The sequence below is a fragment of the Podarcis bocagei genome (assembly GCF_964188305.1).
Source record: "Podarcis bocagei genome assembly, chromosome: 2".
NCBI classification, from domain to species: domain Eukaryota; kingdom Metazoa; phylum Chordata; class Lepidosauria; order Squamata; family Lacertidae; genus Podarcis; species Podarcis bocagei.
This window is the reverse complement of record NC_138126.1, coordinates 76,824,941-76,841,235: the sequence shown is the minus strand read 5'-3', so window position 1 is coordinate 76,841,235 and position 16,295 is coordinate 76,824,941. Positions and strand designations below refer to the sequence as shown.

Genomic DNA, 16,295 nt, shown 5'->3' with positions numbered 1-16,295 from the left:
AAGAAGCTGAAAGAAGGGAAAGTAGTCATTTATGGTTTTAGTCTTGTTTTTTAAAAGTACATGCATGATGGAAAGAGGTAGATACAGTGTACTGAAATACTAAGTAAGAGGAGTGCAGCTTAAACTACCTGAAAGGCATGTGAGTAGAGATTATAATAATAAATGAGTTTCAGTTATTTAAGAGGATTTTTAAAATTATCTATTTATCTTTGTTGCTTGAGCTTTACTACTTTTAAAAATCTGATTGGTTTCTAAATGTGCAAAAACCAGTTTTTAAACTGTTTCTTCTAGCATAAGAAGCTTTTAGAGCCTTTCTCATTTTGCTCCCAGAACCATACAAATCCTAATGAATGTGATGTCTTGGGAATTCCTAAGAAAGCATCCTGAAAGCCTCCTTAATGGAGATTTCGCCTTTTGGTCCTTTGAACAGTTACTTAGCAGAACCAGGAAAGACCCCTTATATGTTCTGGTTGAGAGACATGTAGAGGGACTGCTTGTCATGGCCACTCTGTTTGGTGAATGGTAGCATTAGAAGGAAAATCTGGTTAGGGTTTTACAGAGAATCATTGGTGCATTTCTGGAATGATAAATATAATGGGTGCTATCCAATGGTGCCAATTCACAAGCGGAACATATTTCTGCAAGAACAGTGTAACTTCCCTCCTCCTCCTCCTCCTACAGCTCCCTGCATGCCCCCCAGGTCTGCTCTAGAGAGTTGAGGAACCCTCCAGTACATTGGAGGGCACTGAGCCTGCAGGGGAGGACAAGAGAAAGGGGAATTTCACTGATGCAGTGTTGGATATTTCCTAATGACTACGCTGTTGGATTCCTTAACTGCAAGTTTTGTTTCTGTACAGTAGGGGTGAGGAACCTCTGGCCCATATGCCATATGTGATATCAAATGTGGGCCCAGGTATCAATGTGGTGTCAGAGGAACAATTCGAACCTTAAAGTGAGTTCCCTCTTGTGCCTTTGCTGGAACAAGACATGCTCCAGGATCAGCAAGTAGTTTGCATTGAAATCATGGCTAAAATGGGAGACTTTAAGCATTGGTGTTAGTTGAAACTGCTTCCTGCTCCTAAATCAAGCCCCTTTGAAAGCGCACTGGGAGCACATATTCAGAGGTGCTCACCTTTGACTGACAGATGGGTAGCCCCACCCACAGCTCAGATTTAGCTTGTGGGGGGTACAGCAGATACTGATCTAGACTGCTGGGGGAAACAGTCTGCCACCCTTGCTGTATAGGATGTCAGTATGATATGAAAATGTTCTTCTGTTTTAGAAAAGAGATGTTTCTAATATATTATTTATACTGCACATCTGAAATGAGGCTTCTTTTGAGCTTTCTAAAGGAAAGGACACTTTCACAGGAGTAGAATAAATTGCATTTTAATAAACAAGTAACCAGTAATTGCTGGATCTTGAATATTTTTGTCATGGAATATTCCATCTTCTAGTAAGAAACAATATGATTCAATATGATTGAAGAGCTAGATATAATTTATATTGGTTTTAGTAATCAGTTAATTAAACTTTAGTTTACTGGTGGCAATTAATCAATAAAAGTGCACAGTACTATTAGTATATTCATGATAAAATGAATTTTGGTGAAATCAGTAAGCATTAGCCATTGTGGATGGCAGATTAAGTGGTTCCCAAGTTAATTTTATTTTCAGTGCAAAATAAAGACTGACTGCTTTATTCTGTAGGCAAATTTCAAATATATGTTATCATAAAGGACATTCAGCTGACCCAAATGTTTAATTGTAGAAGGAGTGTATTTTAAAATAAACTTCTGCATCATGTTTTTGTTCCTTACACAGACCAGCAAAGAAGATAAATTATCTAGCCGTATCCAAAGTATGCTTGGAAACTATGATGAAATGAAGGATTTTATAGGTGACCGGTCCCTCCAGAAGCTTGTTGAAATTCCTAAACCAACAGTACCATCAACAACAGATGAAAAATCAAACCAAAGTTTCTTTGGTGATCAGAGGCACAGTACTGGCTCTCATCAGAGCAGCAAATGGACGCCTGTAGGTCCAGCACCTAGCACTTCTTCCCAGTCGCAGAAGCGTTCCATAGGTTTACAGAGTGGACATGGTGGCCAGCGCAACAGTGGCAATAACACTAGCAGTAGTGGGCAAAGGCACGACCGTGACTCATATAGCAGTAGTGGGAGCAGCAGTAGCCGTAAAAAAGCCCAGCATGGATCTGAGCATTCAAAGTCCCGTTCTTCCAGCCCTGGAAAACCACCTGCTGTTTCTTCTCTGAACTCCAGTCATTCCAGGTCTCATGGAAATGATCATCACAGCAAGGAACATCAGCGCTCCAAATCTCCGCGAGACCCTGATGCCAGCTGGGACTCACCCTCCCGTGTCCCTTCCTTTTCTAGTGGTAGTCAGGCTTTCCCTCCTTCGCTTATGTCTAAATCTAACACAATGTTGCAGAAGCCTACTGCCTATGTAAGGCCTATGGATGGTCAGGAGTCCATGGAACCAAAGCTATCTTCTGAACACTACAGTAGCCAGACACACAGCAACAATATGAATGAACTGAAACCTGGTAAAGCACATCTAACAAAGCTGAAAATTCCATCTCAGCCGCTTGACGTAAGTTGCCTTAAAAAAATTAAAATAAAATAAAGCTCATTTGTGCTTATTCCATGGATAAGAGAGACTGCTTAGAAAAATACTTTTATTGAGTTGTATGTAAGGAACACACCTAACTAAAATGCAATAATTTCTTTTAATTTCAATTTCTTTGACAATTGAAGGATTTACAGCTTTCTGATCTGCCATGATTCTAATAACTGGGCATTTATGCTGGTGTGGCCCGGCACATGTTTTTGCTTGGGTGTTTCAGCTTTAAATAAACACTAATGTGACATTATGATTATTTTATTTACAACTCCGTTGAGCTTCTGCTCAGCCATAGTGGAAGATAAAATTGTGCTAAATATTGACTTTTAATAATGGTGTTTTATTAACAAGCGTATAGCAGCCTCATCTACTTCCCAGTAGATCACAAATGACTGGTTGGAATTCATTGCTACATGAATGGATTTGCACAACAGGACTTTCCCTTCCTTTCCTTCCTCTGCAAGCCCCACCCCCTCCAGTACCTAAAACTGTTCTGGAGGGTTTCCAGGCTTTGAGGGAAGTCCAGGAGACTGCAGGGGCAAATGAAGTCCCATTGCGCAAGCAAAAGTCCATTCTGCTCACACAGAGAAAGTATTAGATACAACCCTCCTACTTGGTCATACTCAGAGTAGAATAATTGAAAACAATGTAATTGAACTATTACAGGTTAATTTGAACAGATTGATTTCAGTGGGTCAACTGTGAATATAACTGACTTGGACATAACACCCCGTTTGAAAAGAAAAAGTGAGAGAATGTGTGCTGTCATTGTTCTGCAGTGTCTTGCACTTTAAAATATAATTAAGATGCCATCTGGCACTTAATTTCAAGTATGAAACAGTATTCATATGGGCATTTAATTCTTCATAGATTACTATTTCCTTTTTCTTTTTTTGTGCTGGATCTGACAGTGCAAAAAGAAATGGATATGAGAAACTGGGTTCTACCACCTTCTTCTTCTTTGGCGATCACTTGTAGCCGAGTAAGATTGTCTTCCATAAACACGGTTTTAACAATGAGTGCGTAAGTGAAGCATTCATGAAACAGAGGAACGTTAAAATTATATTGCTTAGATTATCATTTTTCTCAGAAATTAAAAAGGTTAACAATAGTTTCCCTCAGCTGCATACATTTTAGGAAACTTTGATGAGAAATACAAAGGTGTGAACAAGTTATGAAAAGATGTTTGTAGAGTCTCTTTTCATCTGCAGTATGAAAGCTGCTCTTTGTACCTTAATACTGAATTTGAATCCCATTTTAAGTAATTTTATAATAATTGAATTTTCTAGAAGTTTCATAACATTTAATTACAAATATGCCAGTTATGTTCTGATCATTCATTTGTAGGCATCAGCATCCAGTGACATGAGCAGTGTGGATGAAATTCTAAAAGTAAGTTGTTCTCTTATTCTGGCTTTTGAGATTTCTTGCTTAAATGTTTTGAATTTTTGGAAAAAATCCAAAATCAATTGCCCCTGTATATTGCTTAACATTTCATTAAAAACCAATTATCCTTTTTTTCTCTTCTGTGTACCATTGGTATCCGCCAGTTTGTTCTCTATTTTTAATAATACTTTCGGATTATTTTTCTAAAGTCTTCCTTTGGTAAAGTCTTAAAATATTTTAAAAGAATATTTTCCTGCATATGCAAATCAGTATGTTTTGTTACTGTATTTTCTCTTCAGACATTAAATAAAAAGGTTATTTACCCCCCCCCCCATTGATTGAATATGCATAGTGGGAAAGCATATCAATATATTAAATTAGCAATAAAACTGATGGATTAAATAAATAGATGTTTTGTTTTCCTTGGAAGGTTTCATTAAGTCAATCAAATAATTTTTGTGTATCCTGCATGAAAATGACATTGACGTAATTCTGAAAGACTAATCACAGTCAGTCTTGAAAGAAGATTATGTTGTAACTTCCTCTCCACTTATTCCTTCCATTTCTCTCTGGTAAACCTAAAGCTTTTAGGTTATTTGGTAAATATAGCAGTTTCATTTAAGACTCTTTGTACAAATGAAGTAGAATCCCATGGGTGTTACTATTCTGAAGAATGACATATACCAGCAGGACAGTGAGGGAGACAATTCATTCTCTCCTTTGAAGCCCCCCATTTTTTGGGGGGCGGGGTGATGACAAGTGATGACTGTCATGATTAGATGGGACCAAGGGAGAATGCAAGGAACGATTGCTAAAAATGTCTCCATCTATTTTTTCCTGATGGATGCCTTTTGTCAGTAGAACAACATCCATTGGATTCCACCCATAGTTGGTTCAATTTATCCCTGTTCACAAGGCTAACAATTATTTTTTAATTCTCTGATCACAAAGTTTTGTTGGGATTGGTCATTGATAGTGTTGTAGTAAAGCAAATACTTAGGCTTGTGCAAGGACACCCCCCCCCTTCTCTTTTCCCCTGCAGCCCCCTGCAGCCCTGTAAAATCCACTTTGGAGCATTTGGGGAATCTTCCGGTCAATCAGTAGGGGACAGGAGACTGCAGGGGGCAGGAGAAGAGTAAATCTTATTACATGAATTGGCATCTTTCCACATTATTTTAATTTAAAACACTTGTAAGCTGTGCTTTTTGGTTTGCAATAAGTTAAAGGTATAATGGTTTCTGGAATCTTTGGTTTGTGTTCTGAACAGGAGATGACCCATATTTGGCCACCGCCATTGACAGCTATTCATACACCTTGCAAAACTGAACCTTCGAAGTTTCCATTCCCAACAAAGGTCAGTGGCTAACAGAAAGGTCATGATTGCACATGGCAGTTGGCTGATTCTAAGATAAGGAAGCTACCTTTTGTGGATCAAGATTTTCATCATTTAATTATAATTTTTACAGCATTGCTCACTCTTTGTTTTTATTGGCTTCATGTTATATTGTTTGCTTGAAACTTCTGCTTTGGCTTTATTTTTCCTTAACTCTGTTTGCCTTTCATATTGAACTTATTATAATTGTGTCCTGTTCTTTCATCTAGAACAAATTTACATACCCTTTTTAACAGGCATGTTATTTCATGCATTCAGAACATTAGGTCATATGAATTGTTCAAATTCTCTTCCTGTCAGGAAGCTCCAGCTATGCTGTTTCCATACGCAATACTTTGTGTTCTTTTAGACATCTTAAAATCTGGTGCAGCCACTTCAACAATAGTGATCCTGGGTTGATTTGTGAGGTTTATCAACAGCAATTTGTACTGAGCAGGTGACTTGAGTTGATGCTTAAGAAAACCCTTTTCCTAGGTAAACTCTTGTCTCCTACAAATACCCCAGTAGCTGTCTACAGTGTATGCATATTAGAGGCTAGAAATGTACAGAAATTATCAAACAAGAGGACTTTAAATTTATCCAAAGAAGGCAGGACTGCTTCAAAATGCTCCTGTTTTGTAGCATTTATTTTAAAAAAATGTTACCGTGCTATTTGCTTTCATTTTTATTCAGTTCAAATATTAGTTTGTGGAGTGATCTCTCCATGTTAAGAGAGATCATGTTGTGGGAAAACTCTAATATCCTTTGCTTGAAAGACTTTCTGACAACTCGATCAAAAGATTATAGCATGTATTTTTTTCAGTATCATGTTTTAACGTATCCTGAAGAGACAAATATGATACAATTGTATCATTCTTGGCACATGGTTTCTGGTGGTGCCTAGGGCAAAGGTTTATTACTTACATAAATATGTTATTTCATAAACCTAGTGTTTGCTAATCCTTAATAGACTCTGTTATTCAACTTCAATTTTTCATATAACAACATGAAGAACTGGCAGTAGTGAATTTCTCAAAGTCATCTTAGACGATTACCAATGGCAATAGCTTAGTTTTATGATTGCATTCTTTCTACTGTTCTTGAAAAGGAAAGTCCTAGGCTCATTGGTTCCATGTAATCAAGCATAAACACAGTATGTAGTACCCTCATGATTATGACAAATATGAATCACCTCCAGGCATGGAAACTTTTGTAGAGAGACTATTTAGAAGAAAGTGTGTCTTGTATTACTTTATTTCTTTCATGCCATTTACTTACCATACTTGATTAACATAGGCATCTGTGAGAACACACAAGACTAGTACATGTTTGTTGGCTATTTTTAAGTACATTTTAATGTATATTTTTAATTCAAAGAACTCAGGATGGATAATAGTTATTCAGTAGAACAACCATAACAAAGTAACAAAAAGCACAGCATTTTTTGCATCTTTCAGCTGAACATATGTTACCAATCAGTTACCAAAAGTTTATGCCAGCAGTCAGGTTTTGATGTCTAAGTGACAGAAGGATAGAAGCTGAATTGGAAAGGACAGGGAGTTCTAAAGCTGGGGTGCGCAACAGAACAGGCCTGTCCCCATGATGATGGTAGAATGCTGAAGAGATCCTTTGTGGAAAAGTAATCTGAGTGGGAAAATACACTCCACACCACTGTAGACACCTGGGACTCAAGTGGTAAAGTGTAATCAAGGAATACCCTAGGAGCAGGACCTGCTCTTTTGAAGAGGCCTGCAACCTCATCCTAAACACCTAATTCCTAGGCCTCAGAACTGTCCAATCATAGCATCTTCGTCTTACCTGGATTCAGTTTATTACAGTTGCCTTGAGTGCCTCACCCAGCAGCTTCATTTTTAGGTTAGATACTACTTAGGACCAACTTCCTTGGACTCATGCAGAAGTCCCATCTCCCCAAACCATCTTCTGGAATCAACCCTTTGGGTTGGAGTGAAAACACTCTGATGTTGTGTCTCCTACACTGCCCCACGTAGTGAGTGGTATCCGAATTTGTTGCAGTTTGTGGCAGAGGGTTCCAGTGACCTTTCATCTGAACTGGATTTCAGTTGTCTAGTCACTAGTCAGAACAACAGTGCTGGACAACTCTTGGAAAATGTAATGGAGAAAGCAAATCAATTCTTCTTTGTTTCCTTCATATAAATTGTGCCTGTAATTTGTATTTGGCCATTCTGGGACTCACACAGTGTCGGGCTTAAGCTGGTATGGATGAGGTCTTCTTACTCCCCACTAGAAGCTGACAAATCAGACTTAGATAACTTACCAGCATCTTGGTACACTCTGGACTGCACCACCGCAGTTTACTCATCCTTAGGAGAACATCAAATATTGGGAGATGGGATAGGCTGGTGTTGCAGCGTTAGCTCTCCAGATGTTCCTCTGATTATCTCTTGCTGCTCCTTCACGTCTGGCTGCAGCTGACCTCTGTAGAGAATCCCTAGGCCCTGGACTGATGTGGCTGCCCACCGTAGATATTTATCTTACATGCAATAGTTGTAAATTGTCATATGTAGTTGTAAATTAGCATTATATAAATGTTAGCTTGTATAAATGACTGCATGGCATGAGTCATGTAGCACAAAAGTGGTAACCTCAGAATTTAGAAGTGGAAGCTTGATCCAGGAGAATCCCTAGCCTAATGTGCAAAGTAGGCCTTTCCTTTTTCCTTTCCAATAGTCAACTATCATCACTTTAAATTTTATTCATATTCAGTGGGTTGCACTTAAAAACATGTTTGGGGGACACCACTGTATGTGTTCATTAAAAAAAAAAAGGAAAAAGGATGAGAAACTTTACCATGTGATCAGTGCCTTAAACCATAGGAAAGAAGGCTTCGGCTTTTAGGATTCTCTTGGCTCTAAAGTCTGGGGAAGATTCAGATAGGCTTGGATAACACTTCAAAGGAATTGTTGTAGTTTTTTCTAAAATTTAAATAATCAAGTACAAGCACGACTAAAGCACTTCCTCTTTTAGTAGTCTCTGTTAAACAGATAAGTAACCTTTTTGTATTTTTACAGGAAGCTCAGCAATCTAATTTTGGCACTGGAGAACAAAGTAAGTGTGTGTTTGTATTATGTACTGAATTATTTCTCTGTTTTTTTTAAAAAAAGAATTTACAGCAAAATTCTCTTTTGGATGCTTTACTTGAAGAAAAGTTCTATTGATAGTTTTTCTGGTCTCGTGGCTAGGATGCCTGGCCCAATAAAAGACCTGAATCAGAATGTTAATGTGTTCTCATTTTATCTATTTTTGTGTGTGTGTGTGTGCTTACTGTACTAGGAAGGTTTGATTTGAGAATTAGTGCTTGTTATTTTTGTTCCCTTTGAAAGTTGTAGCACATTTTGAGAAATCTTTGCCATTACACTCTGAATGCTTTCATAACTCCTGTTTGTGAGAATTAAGGAAGTTCAGCTGGTTAAGGCACCCTGGAGAATGAGCTTTAAAGTAATCTCTAGGTGAGAAGGATAAGTAACAGAACAGCTTCACTCTAGCTTACTTGTGCTTCCCTTATTGGGACATAACTCAGAGCAGTCCTTGCCTGTCTCTGTAGCTTGTGTGAGACTGTGCCAATTTCTATTATTCTCTGCCCTTGGAGTGCTTCCATTCTTTAAACAAAGGCCGTTCTTTTTAAGAACTGGCTTTCTCCAAAATAATAATTATGACTAGGAATGCAGTCACTGTGAATGAAACGAGACTGCACCATTTAATTCACAACATCTGACTTAATGTCTTCTGTAACTAGGATAACTAATTGATTAAGTTGTAAAAGCATAAGTAGTTATTCATATACTGTGACTCCATTTAGATGGCACAGAGCTGATTGTCAAACCATTAGTTTGGCATTTGGGCACACGTCTGTAAGCTTGCAAACTACTTCCCCTCCTTCCTCACAGGGTTCTATAGTATGAGATAATTGTTGCTTTATTACATGTGATTGACATCTGAATCAGACAGATTGGTTATTTCGAAGATTAACTGGCCTTTATACCAGCAGTTAGAATGGCAGATGATCAATATTTGATTATTTCCATTTTCGAGACCAGTTTCAAGTCTTGCCTCTCTTGCTGCTCTTCTTGTTTTATTAGAAGAATTTTACTGGAAAAGTGAACTTGAAAAGGTCACTGGGCCCCAACCTAGTATTTGTATCTTGCATCAGAACCTCCAACAAATGTGTGCATTGTTTACTGATCCATAACAAGTGCATCTTGTTTCTCCTCCCTCTCAAAAAGCACCACTCTGTTTATATGGTCTGTTGTCAGTTGCTTCCATCTACTTAAGTGATTCCTGAAAATGGTAGGCCTTCTTCTGGTGGCAACACAGTTGCTGCGTTGACCAATGAATTGCTAACATTGTCCAATTTCTTCAAACCATTGCATGACTCAACATCCCCAAAGTGTAAACATTTTCTCATTGAGATAGCAAAGAAGCTCAAAACAAGTTACATCGGGCTGCAGTCCTAACCCTGTTTCCCTAGAAGTAAACCCCATTGATTAAAATAGGATTTACTTCTGAAAAGACATTGTTAGGCTTATGATGATAGTTACTAGGTCTGAAGCATGTGATATTTTAACTTTAGGAAACACGATAGGATGAGGTATTTTGAAATGTTGTGTATTACTTTTGCCTTTGAGAACAAAAGGTTCATTACTCGCCTTCTGCAAGCAGGGGTGATAATGAAACTGCTGCTAAGATAACAGCATTACTAGCCAAATCATTAAGTAGCTGTGTGAAATAATAAACAGCACATTTTTGTCTGGAACAATATCTACATTATGTTAAGGGAAGAACTTGCTTATATTTGTAAAACAAACAAGTCAAACTATTGAATCACTTCCTAGACTGTGAATTCAGTAGTTGATTTAATGTTAGTCTTTCACTCTCCTTTTTTTAAGAAACCAGGTAAAGACATAGCTGTACATAGTACAGTAGTAAGTTTAGCATGTAAGTCAGAAAAGAAAGGGCTGCTGAATGCAGTGGGTTAGCCCACTCTTGCAGTCTGCATCTGAGTCATGCTTGCCTCCATGTATATCATTTGGGTGATGTATATGTTTTTGTAACTTAGTGTTCAGCAATTATTTTATCTTTCTCACCTCCAGAAAGATACAATTCTTCATCAAAAACATCTAATGTCCACCAGTCTAAATCGTAAGTATGTCCTATAATTTTCTTTGCAATATTTACAGTAATATTCTGAAAATATATATGATGGAAATGCCCATATTGATTCATAGAGATGGAAACTGCTACGGACAGAAAATCTATATAGTTGCATAGAACATCTCTTTACTTTTAATATGCTCACTTACAGTATATGTTTATAAGTGATGGGATTTCTTAATCAGGTTAGTAATTCAACATGAAATCTTGAGTGGTGCTTCTTGATTATTTACTGCACAAGGACATCACTTTCACTTGAACTTTGTATACCCAGGTGCACTTAATTCCCAGTACTTCACAGCCATAAAAGAACGTGGTTTACACTTGAGGAAGGAGGACTATTATGGTCAAGGCTACACAATTTTTTGCTTAGCTTGAGTAGTAAAGCTTTGTGATCTCCACCCCCCCCATCTGTCCTTTGTTCATAACATTGCTTTGTTCAATGTCAAAGACCATCTCCTCCAATCCAGCTTCAGATTTGGAGCTGGAGAATAGCCCAGAGGTTGTTCCCATAAGAATGGCCTGCTGGCCCAGGCCAGTGGCTCATCTAATCCAGCTATGGCTAACCAGAAGTCTGTGGGAAACAAGCAGGATCTGAGCACTCTTCCTCCTATGGTTTCCAACAATGGTATTCAGAAGCATTACTGCGTTGAGCTATGGAGGTAGAGCATAGATGGCATATTGAGTATTCCCACAATTGCACTGGGATTGAAAACAGTTAGATCACCTTGGCAGCCCAGAACAATTGTGCAGCCAGTCTGTCCCCAATTTTGCTCCAAACCTGAAGCTGAGGGAGAACATAGAATTGATTGGGCACTGGGCTGTTGAGATATACTAAGGACTTTGGTATCCCGGCACCAAAAGGATAACCCCAGTCTTCTTCTGAAAGATCACCTCAATTTTTGTCTTGTTCTTCTAAACTTGAGGATGAATCCCAGTTCCTCTCTAGTTCTAAGCTGGGACCTCTATTGTCACGTTTGCTCAGAGGGTGATGAAAAGCATGCTGAGCAGAATGGCAGACCCCCTAACTGACCTTCAGAAGTATTGAGAGTTAGCACACCTCCCTCCCCTGAATTTATCCAACAACTTAACTTAGGAAATAATGGCTGATAGTTAGTTTTTCTTGGTAATACTATCCATGTACCCAGCACTATGCAGGGAATAAGAGGGCAAGTCCTTGCTCAAGGAGCTTACAATCTAGAAAAATCCTGTATTCGAAATAAACATAGAGATGGCATATTTGGCCTTAATAAAACTGACCTCATTTCCTTGCAACTGCAAATTCATTTCATTAAATATTAAGCAATCAGCATTTTTGGAGAGACTCACCTGGAGTGCCCAACTTTCTCCTAGTGCCCCCTTGGTAATCCCACTGCCCTTTAGGGGGCAGTACTGTCCAGTTTGGGAACCACTGCCTTAGATGAACATCATTCAGCTGCGTGAATAGTGCTAAACTAGATATAGCAAGCTAACATTGCCAAGCAACTTTTATTTTACTGCAGAATTACCCAGAAGGTTGAGTAATTTTAACCATATTTCTGTTTCCCCCCCAGGTGTGAATCAAACCAGACAAAGTAAGATGCTATGTTTGTTACTGATGTTAAGTGTTGCTTTTAAATTCTTGCTAATGCAAGAAATGTTTTATTCATATTTTGTTATATGCAGAATGTTAATTCACAGCCCAGCTCTTGAAGAGTTCATAGTAAAGCATGAAAGAATTCAAGTTAATATCCTTCAATTATGTTTTAAAAATATAGCAGTGATTCTTAAGCAAATGGTAAAACTAAAAATGACTTACCATTAATTTATGCCAGAATTTATGAAGCCTACTCTGTATTTAGTTTCCCTGTCTCCTACCTTTTTGTTGTTGTGTGGTCACGCACAGTCTATGCTCTTAAAAGTTTAGTCTTAGCTTTTTTCAAAGTACATTTTGTCTGTGATGTACTGGCCTTTGCACTTGATGACTGCATTTTCAGTATAGTATTAATGGGTTGTGGTGGTTGCAGCAGCATTGCACTGGTGCCTATGAGTTCCCTAACCTTGTTAATTGGGATAGGATTCTGCTTTATTCAGGCCCACAGCGTTCTCCTCCTTCTCTGCCTATATGTGACTTGCATGGTGCCCCACTCAGTGTTCCTACAGTGATTCAATGTCTTGTGTGTTTTCCTTGTTCCATCAGGACAACTATGCTACTTAATATAACAGATCTTTTGAGCCTATCTGCTCATTGCATTTTGTCACCCACCACAAGGATGTTAAGTGTCTTAATTTCTTCTGTTGCCCTTGTAATGGTGTAAGCACTTCAGGATTTTCAGTATGCTTCTTCAACGGAGCGTCAATCCATTATGTAAAGGGAAGAAAATTAATGGCAATCATCACAAATTAGGTTAAATTGTTAGGATAGTACGGTATTATTTCGTAAAAAAAACCCCACACCAAACCATTCCTTTTTCTGTTTGTTCCTAGTGTTCTTATAAATGACTTGAAAATCAGCAGCAGCGAAGACAGTGATGTCGAGCAGGTGATTTTTGTGTTTTTTTAAAAAAAATTCTGTCCTGCCTTTCTACCAAGCTACACAGGGGAGCTGACAGCACCATCAAAATAAAGTAATACAAAGCACAACATTTAAAAAGGCAAAAACTGAAAATGAATAGAAACAAGCAACTAATACACTGTTTTAAAATAGCGTGGGAATTTGAACCCTGGGCTCCCAGTTCCTAGTCCAGTTCTCTGGACAACTACATCACGCTGGCTCTCAGTTTTGAGAGTGTAGGAAGGGCTAGCTGGGCTGCTTTGCAAGTGAAAGGGAGAAAAATACTTGCAAATGAACATGCCAATTGACATTCAAAACCTGTCAAACAACATTTGAAATAGTATAACCCTGCTAGGATGGCTGATGGATCTCATATTATGTTTGTCCATAGGTTTATTGTAAACTTTGGCCAATTATGCAGTATTTTCCCTAGTTTTCATTCTTATAGATGGATAATGTTCATGTCAGCGAAAGACAGCAAAATATGTTTTTCCAGTACCCTTGTTGAGTGTGTTATACCTGTTACAAGGAAACTAATTCTAGTTTGGATCTTTTATTTCAATTATAGGATTCTGATAAGACTGTGCCAAGAGGTACACCTGGAAGGTAAATATTGGTGATACACCTGGCATTATAAAGCTATGTTGAACTGGTAGAACAATTTAACTGTGGGGAATTAATATATCTGTTTAAAGCAAGAGCCAATTAGGATTTCATCTTCAATTGAATTGCCATGGGTCTTCAACTGGTTGGGTTAAACATTAAAATATTTCTTCATAGCCTTATGCATAAATTATTTTATCCATAGTATGAAAGTAACTATGGATAAAATCCTATAGCTTCCTTTGATTTTTGTTCTACCTCCCCCCCCCCCAGTAATTCTGAACCTTCCCAGCATACAAGTGAAGGAGCCGATAATTCTAGAGATGACTCAAGCAGCCATAGCGGATCTGAGAGCAGTTCTGGTTCCGACTCTGAAAGTGAAAGTAGTTCAAGTGACAGTGAGGCAAATGAGCCATCCCAGAGTGCGTCTCCTGAGGTACGATTTTTCCCCCCTCCCTTGCATGTGGTCTTCATATTTCCCATATGTGTCTATAGCACAGCAGTAATGTGACAAAAGGGGGAATATGAGTGTTAGAGACTATGCACTGTTTATACCCAGCTTATTAATGTTCCTTGATCTTCTTTCATTTTAGAAGCAATCATATCCAAGAATTAAGGTGGAACAGGACTTCCTATGTGTTCAGAAGTATACATAGAAACACAATCCAGCATGGCCTCTGAGCTTCTGGGACTTGTGGAATGCTTAGTGCATTGTCTATAGGGAGATCATCTGAGTTCACACTGAACGCCTGTTCTTGTTTCCACCTTGCTGGCCTATCACAATGAAGCAAATCACCATTGTTTTCTGTGAGCAGTTTCTTGCTTCCGTCCTTGGGAATGGGACAAAAAGGGGCCAAGTGGACCAGAAGTTAGGCAGGCTCTGAATCATTTAATACAAATTAAAAATAATGATGATGATGATGATGATTTAGTCTGCAGTCAAAACATGGAATATTACATTGGCAGTTTGGAGAGAAATGTAAGGCAAAGGGCTCATGCCTAGCAGCTTAAAACTATATTGGAGAGGGCGATTAGTGTTGGGGAGCATGTGTGCCATGAGGTTAAAAAATGTCCCTTCACTGACATATGCAGGTTTGTTTCAGGCAGAAGGAGATAAAAATATGAATTTCCCCTTTCCCACTCTCTAGGCACCACTACCACCTTATAGAGCAATAAAACTGTCAGCCAGCCAGAACATGGCTTCTGCTCTATGCTGGCTGGGGGTCTCCATAGTATTCCTATTTAAGGCTTCCACTAATGTGGTTCCCAGGGAGTGGGATATCCTTTTAACATTTTGCTGCAGGGCCTACTTGTTTGTTTTACAGTTAACTAAGTCAGCCATGCAGCTTGACAGTAATGGATGGCCACGTTCCAAATTTGCAAGCTTGGAATAAAATGTTTATTATTTATTCTTTGGTTCAGCTTGTTAGCCACTCGGGAAATGGAGGGAATGTAGGTATTGACTTTTAAGATTCCCTGTTTTCGTTCTTTAGCCGGAACCACCTCCAACGAACAAGTGGCAGCTGGACAACTGGCTGAACAAGGTGAATCCACATAAAGTATCACCAGCTTCTTCTGTGGACAGTAACATCCCATCAACACAAGGCTACAAAAATGAGGGTAGAGATCAGAGCACAGGGGGTGGATATGCAGATCAGAGTGGATCTAAAGAATCAATTTCTTCCACTCCTGGGAGAGATTCAAAAACCAGCCAGAAAGGATCAGAGAGCAATCGGGGCAGACAAAAGTCACCTGCTCAGAGTGACAGTATGACCCAAAGGAGGACTGTAGGTAAAAAACAGCCCAAAAAGACAGACAAACCATCTGTGGAAGAGCCCAGAGGGGGGCTGAAAATAGAAAGTGAAACTCCAGTGGACATGACAACAAATATACCCTCTAACAGACACAAGGCAGCCACAAAAGGCTCTAGAAAGCCCAATATAAAGAAGGAGCCCAAATCTTCACCTCGGCCTACAACCGAGAAAAAGAAGTGCAAGGTTGCAAACAAGTCCTCCCAGAAATCCAAGGAATTCATAGAAACAGATACCTCATCCTCTGATTCTGATGAGAATGAGAGCTTGCCTCCTTCATCACAAACCCCCAAATATTCTGAGAGCAATAGGACTCCTGTTAAACCCTCCATGGAGGAGGATGACAGCTTTTTACGGCAACGAATGTTCTCTCCTATGGAAGAGAAGGAACTCCTTTCACCACTCAGCGATCCTGATGAAAGGTATCCCCTTATTGTGAAGATTGACTTGAGCCTCTTAACCAGAATACCAGGGAAGCCTTACAAAGACACAGACCCATCAAAAGTTGAGAGGAAGAATGTGTCCGAGAAGCATCCAAGGGAGCCCCAGAAAACATCCTCCGACAAAGGTTCTACCAAGGGCAAGCGGAAGCATAAATTATGTCAGGTCAGTTTTCAGTATGTCGTTTTAGTGTCCTCATCTAAATGGAGGGTTAAGGGAGTAGTCTTTCAAAACCTAGTGTCCTCTGTGAATCAAAGATGTGTAGAAAAATGTAATGAACTGATTTAGCATTTTTAATTTAAGTTTTAAGGTCACTT

General features: G+C 38.8%; 1 protein-coding gene across 4 annotated transcripts in view; it reads left to right on the top strand.

The window, feature by feature from the left end:
- Positions 1 to 16,295, top strand: part of AFF4 (ALF transcription elongation factor 4) — a gene marked incomplete at its 5' end in the record, with an annotated part of 51,205 nt that overhangs the window by 14,206 nt on the left and 20,704 nt on the right. For all 4 annotated transcript variants that reach the window (XM_081185302.1, XM_081185304.1, XM_081185303.1 and 1 more), the window contains 10 exons: positions 1,824 to 2,612; positions 3,990 to 4,034; positions 5,296 to 5,382; positions 8,451 to 8,487; positions 10,530 to 10,578; positions 12,144 to 12,164; positions 13,057 to 13,111; positions 13,692 to 13,729; positions 14,000 to 14,162; positions 15,220 to 16,143. In XM_081185302.1, coding sequence (XP_081041428.1) covers positions 1,824 to 2,612; positions 3,990 to 4,034; positions 5,296 to 5,382; positions 8,451 to 8,487; positions 10,530 to 10,578; positions 12,144 to 12,164; positions 13,057 to 13,111; positions 13,692 to 13,729; positions 14,000 to 14,162; positions 15,220 to 16,143 — 2,208 coding nt within the window. The remainder of the gene's footprint in view (positions 1 to 1,823; positions 2,613 to 3,989; positions 4,035 to 5,295; positions 5,383 to 8,450; positions 8,488 to 10,529; positions 10,579 to 12,143; positions 12,165 to 13,056; positions 13,112 to 13,691; positions 13,730 to 13,999; positions 14,163 to 15,219; positions 16,144 to 16,295) is intronic.